Below are 10,782 nucleotides of genomic sequence, written 5' to 3' on the forward strand. Positions count from 1 at the left end.
CGGAGAGTTTTTTTCGATCGTGGCTCTTCATGACGTAGACGAGGGTGGAACTCCTTATATGGGCATTTCTCCCAGAAGGACGCGCCCGCGCACACATCGACCAGAGCGAGAGCGAGATCGCACCCATCAACGCGCTTCATCCGGCGGCAGCGCTGCACGGGACTCGCTCGGGAAGAATGTCTCCAAAGAAGTAAATACGCATGTAACGGTAAATTGGAGCCGTGTGGCTCTTAAAGTGACAGCGGGCTATTTTCCTGCTGCGACTGTGTGCTTAATATTAATCAAACAACAAAAGACAAATTCAAAATCACACACTGCTCTTGAGAGAAGGACTTTTGTAGCTTTAATAAGAAACAAAAAAGTTTAATTCTTACAGTGAAGACTATGCTGTTTTATTTTACATTTGATTATTCATTTCAGTGAAGACTATGCTGTTTTATTTTACATTTGATTATTCATTTCTCAAGCATTCAGAACTGCAGACAGTAAGTGAAACTGCATCAAATGTCTGTATTTTGTTGGCAGGTGGAGCTCAAGTGCTCGTCAATCTTTAGCTCCGCCCACGCCTCCAGGAGCTCGGCTTTTTCCAGAGAATCGTAAAGCTGTATCTTTCTTTTATAAATATGATAAAACTAAAGACTTTTTGGAGATATAAAGGATGCAGTACTACTCTATAGGAACTCAAGATTAACATGAGATTGGGTGAAACTGTGTGTGTTATGCCCCCTTTAAAGCACAGTTTGCTTCATTTTTATCTTTTTATTCTATTGTATTTGTCCTTTTCTTTTTTATTACTGACAGTTTCATTATTTTCAATAATTTTTAGGACTTTTTGTTTGTTTGTTTGAAATTCCGCTGGTCTCTACAATGTAGATGTCATAGCAACCTTATTTACAGGAAATATATATTTGATATGGTATCACTATCTTTAAATAAATCACTCATGTAAAGTTTTGGTCATATGGCCCCCTCATAATAGTGATTACAATATTGGCCAAAATAATCGTGATTGTGATTTTTGCCATAATCGAGCAGCCCTAATTCATTCACTAGTTTGTTTTTCTCCGATTCCTGACGTGTTGATTTCTGCTCCTGCAGATTTTGAAGCCGGCAGAGAAGAAGAAGCCAAACTCCAGTCGTCCAGTGACTCCTCCCAGGAACGTGGTCACCAAACAGGCCAAGAAATGAGGCTCGCGCGAGCCGGCTGGACTTGTATCATACGCTCAGATCAGGATGAACCGTCCACTGCGTCTTTATTTCCGTTCTTGATCCCTACTTGGTAGACTTGTTCCTTGCCCTCCCAATATTTTCACAGGCCACAAAAATTATAATTTGTATTATTTTTCCCTTTTTTCATGCTTTTTAATGCTTTAGAACATATTTTTATTTACTAGATTTATAATAATACATATATTATATTATAATATATTATAACATATATACATTATTATTACATTTATAATAATACATATATGTAATACATGTATTTATAATAATACATATATTATATTACATTATATTATTACATATATACATACTGGTCAAAAATGAATAGCCTGAACGCACTGTAAGTCGCTTTGGATAAAAGCGTCTGCTAAATGCATAAATTATTATTAATTATTATTAATTCAATTATGTAATATATCATATTTCTTTTTAATTTTATATCATTTTAATAAATAAATTATATAATTTGTATATTTGTTTTTATTTAATCATGATGTTTGTTGTTTTTCAAACAAGTTAAAACAATCTGTTTTTAATCAGCAATAATACTAAAAAATTATACAGCTATAGGAGCAATAAATGTAAAAAAAAAAAAAAATCTTTTCCTGGAAGACAATGGCATTTTGGCAATAACTAATGCTTCCAAGACTATCAGACAAATATGCAACCTACTAGTTCAGCAGATTTTGCAACAACAATGTTGAATACATCACATAAAATCAAATATTTATGTCTGCGATGCAAAAAATCCACATGCATATATGAGACTGTGATAATCCAGTATATATGAGACACAGATAATACTATGATACAGTACTGGCCCAATAAAGCAAGTGACCTTTCTGTTAACTGGCCAGAAACTCACTCTCTATCAGCCCATCCTTATAGTTTAACCCTAGTTTGACACCCATTTATTCATTCAGCATCTGTTCTCGGTGACTCTGTGCAAACATTTAGTATGCACACAAAAAAGGCAGATTTAAGGTGTACACAGACTAATGCAGTGAACTGCATATACATGCAACATGCAATGCATGTATTAATTTAGCAGATGCTGTTATCCAAAGCCATTTACAAATAAATAATGCTACAGCATAAGTGATTTACAAGTTGTTTAACATTTTATGAAGTAGGAAATATCAGACGCTGCGAGTTGTTTACATACAGCTCTCGTCTGCATGCTGCACACCAGGGCAAATTGATTATTCATACGTTCAAACAAACCGACATCACACCCATTTCTGATTCTTTAATGCTAATATGCCATGATGTGGGACAGTTCTATATGTCAGAGACAGGTCAGATGAGTCGTCCTGCTGCGGACAGGGATTACAGTACACGCATTCATTCATTTCTGCAGGATTATGTTCTGATGGAGAGCGCTAACCCAGACCCCCCCCCCTTCCCACTGGGCCCATCCTGCACAGATGGCTAGTGGGATTTTACTTCTCTAATCTCTTTTCTTTCATTCTCTCTCTCTGTCTTCTCCTTTAATTTCTGAAACCCACAGTAAATGAATATGCTGAGCTGGACAAATCGGCACTGAAATGACTTTTGGGTTTGAGCGTCTTTTGCCCTTCATTCTCATTCATTGTTTCCTCTCTTTTTCCTACTCCATGTTGATTTTCCTCCAAATTTCCTAAGAGACTGATTAAATTTCTTCAGATTATTGCACACCAACTGCGAACAAGTCATTTTTATGCTGTACCAGCCACCTTTATTTTCTTGGACAGTCATGTCAAGACTAAATAAACCTGTAATATGAATACAATTTTACTCGACATCAACAAGTTATAAATAAAACAAACATTACTGAAATACAAGAAAATACTATTTCAGTCTTTCTATTTCAAAATGTCCAATGTCCAATTTGTGGAATTTACTAGCAATTTGATTGAAAATAGTTTCAAGGGAGCCCATTTTTTTTTTTTAGTGCAAACATTCAAAAATACATGTAAATTGTAATATTTCTTCAGTAACTATAAATAGAGTTCTAAATCAAAAAGTATCAATCCTTACAAAAAATAGTATGGTACAGGAATGGTATCAGATACCATGAGTGTTAGGCCGATTCATAAACCAGTATTTGGTCACTATGAGATTATTGAATTGAACTAATTGAATTTTGAGTAGAATAAGTATTCTTTTAATGTCATCATTTTCTGAGCACCTCATTTGCAATTATTAAATTATTAGATATGTATATATCTGCACCGTATTAGCTACTGGAATAAACATAAATTCATATATTTTACATATACAAATCAATACATCATACATCAAATTATTTGATCAATACCATGGTACTGAATCATTTCTACATTAATTTACCAAGGTATGCAACATGCTACTCCTAATAATATCATAGTATTACAATGATATGTGTTCAGAAAAGTAACAATTAGTCAATTCAAATGGTATTTTGAAATTTAGCCTTAAATGTGCCATCTATTTATCAAGCTATAGTTAGCTAGGTTCAAAAAGTAAACAACACTGATGATATCACCACAGTATCTGCATACTGAATTGTGATTGGCCTTGTCCTTGCATATATTTAACCATATAGCCACCTTTACACTAAAAATGAAAGTATACTGATTCTCTTTCATTAAAACTAAAACAATCACATGCTGATCGTCAAGCCAGTGGGGCAAAGTGGCTGCATTTGATTACACAGAACCTAGTATTCCCTTCAGAAAATGCAAATCTAGTTCAATTGTAGCTTTTTAGCACTAACAGTCACCTGCGACCATACAGAAACACTGTGGCCTAGAATGAAGTAGCTTAACTAAACAGCCTGCACTAGAGTAAAGCGTACCATGAAGCCTCCTTTCAGCGTAATGCTTCTGATCCATGACCAGGAGCAGCTTATCCCAGACTACAGGATGATCACTCTAAACGCTCGGTGCTAAGAGCTCTCTTTCTAAAAGAACTTCCAAAGCAACAAAATCAATATCAAATAATACCTCAGATACAATAAAACACAAACAACTATACACAAACACATGGACACACCTGACCTGGAAAACTCTCATATGGCTTGACCCGGACACCCATCGCCATGGCTACGTAATCCCTTCTTACTAGAAAGGAAGGTCTTCTGCCAGGGTTGTCCCTGCATGTCCATATATAGACACAATTAGTCTTGGGGGCATTTAGAATGACCATACATGGTCAAGGAACAAGGAAGCAGGCTCTTTTCAGATCAGTTCATTGAAATGTATTAGACCGTAAAGAAAGAATGATGGTGTATGTGCATGCTTTCTAAAAGAGATGGCACAATAATAACAATTATAATAAAAAAAAAAAAAATCAGAGCAGTCGTCGCTACCAAAAACAAGTCACCTAGCAACACACAATTAAGGAATACCTCTTCAGCCTGTGCATTAGCAGACGAAATTACTGGCTAAACAAACAACCATCACCCACATGCAAATGACTTTGTTGTTCATAAGAGAAGCGCTCATATTCTTGCCCGCTGGGGTTTTCACAGATGTTTAGGACATGAGCAATGTACTCTGACTCTATCCAACCTGAAACATCTGGAGTCAGAGATGACTGGGGCACTGGAGAAATGGTTTCATTATATGGAACGAAAGCCAGCTAAACCCATTAACTCAAGTGAGACGGCAGGGAAGGTGTAACAGAAGCAAAGGGAGGAAAAAGATACAAAGGGAAATGGAAGCCTTTGAAAGAGAAACGAAACGAGAGGATGCATGAGGAAGCCGTGGATTAGAGTCAGTCGTAAAAGATTACGATGTTATCTGTACTCTTTTCGAGGGATGGGTAGGTCAACCAGTACTTAAACCTTTGACTAGTCCACATTTACACTGCAATACAACACATCAAACAGCTAAATTTTTCAATCCTTCAAATATCTAAATGCACTGCATAGTCGAGAGAATAACAGCAGAAATGTGTCAATATATATCAATTACATGGTGGAAATGTTTTGAATAATTTATTTTTAACTTAAGTATTTTATAATGTACAACTGTTTTTGCACTGATGTCAGACTTATTTGTTATAAATAACCTTATCTTTAGTAGTTAAGTAGTTAATCCACTAGATTATCCAAAAAATAGTATTTTCTACACGTATCTAACATATAAACCATTCTTCCTTGGATTTCAAGCACTAATAACTATTTTGGGATACATGCTGTTACCATGAAATATAATAACTCATACTGTGATTTTGGTCATACTGCCCAACCCTACTGAAGCCGCTTGCTCACCAGGCACTGAACCAGTCAGCCTTTAATAATGTTTATCACCGCTCATTTCTCTCCCACCCCAGAGGCTCTCCAATCATATCCATACACTCTGATTACTATCACCACAATGTGATTAGCCTGACTACGGTGATGTGTTGTTTAATTTCCTGCCGGGGTCTGACACTGCATCTCCATTTCGGCTCAGAATAAAACTCCCTGTGCTGCCTCCCCTCCCCCTCGGTGCAGTCATTGGTCATCGTTCTGAAACAGCCAATGTGGGCTGGAAACTGTCTCTTACACCAGCTGCACCAGGTGGGATTGAAGAACAGAGAAATATGATCCTTTACAGTCTTTAGCACGATCTGCAAGACATGCATCAACATAAGTCCTGCAAAAACATTTGAATGAATCCCACAAAAACGGTCACATTTCACACCAAAATCAAAAGAAAAATATTTATATTTTGCATAAAAGAAAATAAAGCAATGTTTGCATTGTGACATTTCATGCTAATAAAAATGTTTTCGCATTATAATAATGAAAAGGATATTTTTTGCATTATAACAATGAAAAATGTTTTTCTTAAATGTCACGTAAGTAATGTCACTGTTAACTATAAATTGAAAAACTAGGCTACATGCTCAGTTGATTCTCACAATGGAAATTTCCTACTGAAGTTTGTGCTTGGCAAAAAACTAAACTGTCGTTCTCTCCCTGTGCTGGTCCATTCCATCATTCTGATCTTGCTTGTGTATGGCTCAAAGGTGACAATTCACTTCAAACATGTATCAAAGGGCTCTACCGCTAACTGACAAGCTACACTTCACTCACGGTATCTTAGTCAAACAGATCAGCTGCGACGGGCAGATAGTGACAGAGGTTTAAATTAGCAAAGACAAACCATGAAAATAAAAATAAAACATGTCAGTCCAAATCCATTTAGATACACCTACTACAGAACATACATAAAAGCAATGTAATACAGAATACCAAGCCAAAATAAAACACAATCTAAGTCACTGACACCCCTGAAGCTGATGATGACTAATACTGCAAAAATGTGACTGACTAATAATATAACAGGCCACTGAACCACAAGGCAACATAATGAAAACATGCTTGCACATTTTAGCACAATTTACCATACTTTTTAACGGAGCTTGTGCTAGACTACAGAAATTCAATATTTAGTGGTATGTAATTATGCAATGACAAGGTATAAAAAGATGATGAATTATGACACACTAAATGAATTCATCTTTGCTAAGCCTTCATGTACAAAAGAAAGCTGAACTTGATCTATCACAAAACAAACTAGTTCCATAAGCTTTGATAATATTTAATAAAATAAGCTGAGCCTTGCTACGAAAACATCTAGAAACATCATTAGCAACTCAATACATTACTATTTCAACAACAAAACAAACAATTGTTTATTCTTCAAAGAAGGTTTCTTTGTGTAGCATTTCTTAAAAGTGAAGTTCAAGGGGAGAAATTTAACTTGAATTAATGAACCTACAACCGTATGATTCACACATGCTCACTCTGACACAGACAGTTAGGAGCTGAAGCACTGGAGGGGGTGGAGGAGAGGAAAAAAGGAGAACATGAAGGCGGCAATGGAAGAGGGCTTTCATTTACTTGTGTCTGGCGATGCCATAGTGGAGACAATGACCGGAGGTCCAGTACGCCGGCTGAGCTTCTGATTAGACAGACTCACATTTTGGCCTGGGAAGGCACCACCAACGGGTACTAGGGCTCTGTCTGAGGACACTCCAGCCTTGCGCATTACTTGTGGGCTTACATGGGGACTAGGCATGGGTGACATTGTAGCCAAGCCCCGATCCCTCTTCATCAACTCCATTGGTACAGTATAGTTGGTGGTGTATGCCTTCGGAGCCTGCTGCGGTGCCAAAGCAGGCACAGTCATTGGTTGGGGAACTGCTGGCAATGGCTGTGGCATTGCATGGATTGGGGCTGGCAAAGCTGCCATTTGTGGTGGCATTCCTGGTAGATGTGATGGAATAGCTACCTGTTGGGACATTGCAGTCATAGGTGGCATGGGCAAGCCAGCATGAGGATTGTAGCCTGATAAAGCACGAGGCTGGACTGGAACCACAGCACCACTGTATGCTCCTGCAGACCTGGCTCCAGGATACCCACTGGTCTCAAGAAGATGCTGGGAGGGAGCACTGCTGGGTCTGTGACTATAACCTTCACCCATCCTTGGAGATATAGTCTGCATGGGGGTAGAGGGTGGCTGCATATACTGGGACTCCATGCCCGGAGCCAAGGGTGGCGGCTGATGCACGTAACTGTCACTGCGATGGCTAAAGCTGTTGGATCTGCCACGGACCGGAGCATTGGTATGCAGGGGGTTAGCAGGAAGGATTTCAGGTGGTCGCTTGCAACCAAGCACAACACGCGACAGAACCCGAGCTTGTCCCAAGTTTGGAGCCACTGAACGCACATCATTTTCCTCCATAACAGCCAGCATTGCAGTGGAGTCAAAGCCCTGCTGCAGTAGAGAGGTGATGGTGCTTTCTGAGAGGCCTTCTTTTTGCAGCAATGCCAGAAACTCAGGGTCCGCATTTTTTTTAGGGTCTACAGGAGCCACTGGGATCTGAGGAACAGTGGGAGGAGGAGGAGCAGTAAAAGGCTGAGCAGGAATTTGAGGTAACGGAGCACGAATAGTGGCCACACTTGGAGTGTTTACTGGGGTAGCAGCTATAGGGGGTGCTGGAGTATAGACAGGATTTGGGGGTGCCACGGGTTGCACATGTGGAACTTGCTGCACTGGCTGAAACTGTGGTACCTGCTGAACTTGCTGCACTGGCTGAATGGGCTGCATTTGCTGAACTTGCTGCATTTGTTGCACTGGCTGAACTTGCTGCAATTGTTGCACTGGCTGAACCTGCTGCATTTGCTGTTGCTGTATTTGTTGTTGCATTTGTTGCTGTGCTTGTTGTTGAGCCTGCTGTTGGGCTTGCTGTTGTATGGTGTATGGTGAGGGGTTTTCCGGATGCATGACCATACCTCGGGCAGTTCCATCCATTCCTTGAGCAACTGGTTCAACTACCAGGCAGGTGGCGGTTGGCTGATGAGGATCAATCGGCCTTCCGTTAACATCACTGTAGACTGAATGGCTGTTTAGAGAGGCAGGTGGCTCAGCACCATAACGGGGAGAATTTGGCTCCATTATATAATGAGCTGGAGATGGTGCACGACTTGGAATGCACTGCCCATCCTGCATCATTTTGGTGCCAGGAGTAGCATGTGGGGGTCCAGGCAGGGATGGTTCTCTGTAAATACGACCTATGTCATGAGCAGTTGGAGGTGGGGGAGGAGGTATGCCAGGTGTTGGGGCAGCAGAACCAGGCCGACCTCCTGAGCTCTGTTCCCAGAATTGCCGAGGACCAGCCATCATTCCATAATGTGAAGATGACCTATTAACAGAATGAGGTTGCTCTCCACGATAAAAACCCTCGGATGGCCGTGGTGGCATGCCTAAGTCTTGCTGATAGTAGTCGAGGGGTGGCAGGGAACCACGGTGAGCCATGGGTGGCCGGTCGTAATGGCTGTTCAACTCAGGAACGGAGCTCTTTCTTATGTTACGGGGGTCCGGACGATCCAAATATCCCTGATTGTAAAGAGATTCCTGGTAGGAGTCTTGCTCCCGTTTCAAATCCAGGTCAGGGGGACGCAGTCCAGGCGATGGCTCATACCATCCCCCTCCCACATCCGCTCCGTAGCTCAGCGAGTTGCGTCGACCAGCCATCCGGGCCTGCTGCTCGTAAACACTGTCACTGCGCTCCCAATGACCCTCATTCCCACCCAGCGTGTCCCAGCTCTGGGAGCGGCCGATTGGCAACTGCTTACTGGAGATCAACATAAGGAAGAGATATACCTTACTCACATGGAAGAAAAATGAGAAAGGTTTTCCTTTAAATTTCTAGTTGCAGGATGTTGTCAAGTGGTGTGAGGAAGGAAGGTGAAAGAAAAAAATTAAAACAGAAATATTGCTTTTCACCTGAGGTCCAGTTGTAATTTCTGTCTCCCGTCTCTATCACAGTGGCAAGGACTGGCTCAAATGGCTCCTCTTGCTTGGCGATCGGTGAATAATTAATCTGGGGAATACTGCTGGTGGTGATGGAAGCAGGAAAGAGGACACCAAGCACTCTCACAAATAACGTTGGTAGTCAAAGCCTGCCTGACTACTCCATTCTGGCAATGCAAAGCGACAAGCGTGAACAGACAGAGGGAAAGAATAAGAGAGAAAACAGAGAGACAGGAAGGACATTTTTTACAAGGGGAGGGTTGGTGTGGGGGAGGCAGGGGCTTGTGATAATCCAGCGAAGCTGATCCGCTCCAACTCCGAACATTTTACTTGTTCAGATTGCTATGAGGGATTACAGACCAAATAAAGCCAGCTTAAATCCACTCTTCACCCTTGTGACGTCACATGCAAATGCACACAAAATGTGTCCCTGATGATAATGAATATAATGAAATCCCTTTGGACAGGAACACATGCTGTCATGGACACGCTTACCTGATGCCAATGGTTGAGGTGGTCTGTGCTTCTTTCAAAAGCCTGGCCAGCTGGCATTAAGCAGGCGGTCTTTGCTGGACTCCAAGAGATGGGCCAGTGGGGCGGGCCAGTGAAACTAATACAGATCTAATGCAGCAGGGCAGAATCGTGTAGCACTGTCAGGAAACGTCAAATCCTGATTGAACAATAATCCTATGATGGGCCAGCAATGCCTGCAGAGCTACGCAAATGCAGAGATCCAGCATCACCACTCATCTATTGCGTTATGACCCCAGCCGACACCAGCGCAGCTATATGAACCACTGCCTCCAAACACCCTTCACAGCACACCAACAATGAGGTCACAAAGCTTCTGGAAGCTTATGGATTACAGCTTCATTACAAAACCAATTAGATCTGAAGCAAATTGCGGTACCACTTGTAGTGAAATTACATAAGGTCACTGTAATTTCTTAGAAGCATCAGAACAACATAAAAATTATTTGTTACACTTCTGTCAACATTTACTAACATCGTTCCAAACCTGACTTTTTTTCTGTGAAACACAAGAGTAGATATATTTTTTAAATGCCTTAGTGGATTTTTGTCCATACAATTAAAGTCAATGTTGTCCAATGTTATTTGGACCCCAGCGTTCTTTAAGAAAGAAATGCATACAGGTTTGGAATTTTCATTTTCAGTTGAACAATCCCTTGAATACACCAATACAGTTTTTTTTAAACATTCATTCTACATAAAGAAGCCATCACCCCATGTTTTGCTATTCCCCACTGAGAAAGCATGGCTA

General features: G+C 40.6%; 1 protein-coding gene across 5 annotated transcripts in view; it reads right to left on the reverse strand.

Moving 5' to 3' along the window:
• Positions 1-9,558, reverse strand: part of LOC107665110 (C-terminal-binding protein 2-like) — a 29,316-nt gene extending 19,758 nt beyond the window's left edge. Inside the window, exons 1-2 of one of the 5 annotated variants that reach the window (XM_016455866.1) lie at positions 9,474-9,558; positions 8,480-9,321 (exon numbers count right to left, since the gene is read on the reverse strand). In XM_016455866.1, coding sequence (XP_016311352.1) covers positions 8,480-9,221 — 742 coding nt within the window. In that variant the 5' untranslated portion in view covers positions 9,222-9,321; positions 9,474-9,558. Of the gene's footprint in view, positions 1-7,084; positions 9,454-9,473 lie in introns of those variants that run through there. The other 4 variants (XM_016455863.1, XM_016455865.1, XM_016455864.1 and 1 more) reach the window with 4 other exon arrangements.
• Positions 9,559-10,782: the final 1,224 nt, after the last annotated feature.

This window comes from Sinocyclocheilus anshuiensis, unplaced genomic scaffold, assembly GCF_001515605.1.
Source record: "Sinocyclocheilus anshuiensis isolate Anshui unplaced genomic scaffold, SAMN03320099.WGS_v1.1 scaffold575, whole genome shotgun sequence".
Classification (NCBI taxonomy): domain Eukaryota; kingdom Metazoa; phylum Chordata; class Actinopteri; order Cypriniformes; family Cyprinidae; genus Sinocyclocheilus; species Sinocyclocheilus anshuiensis.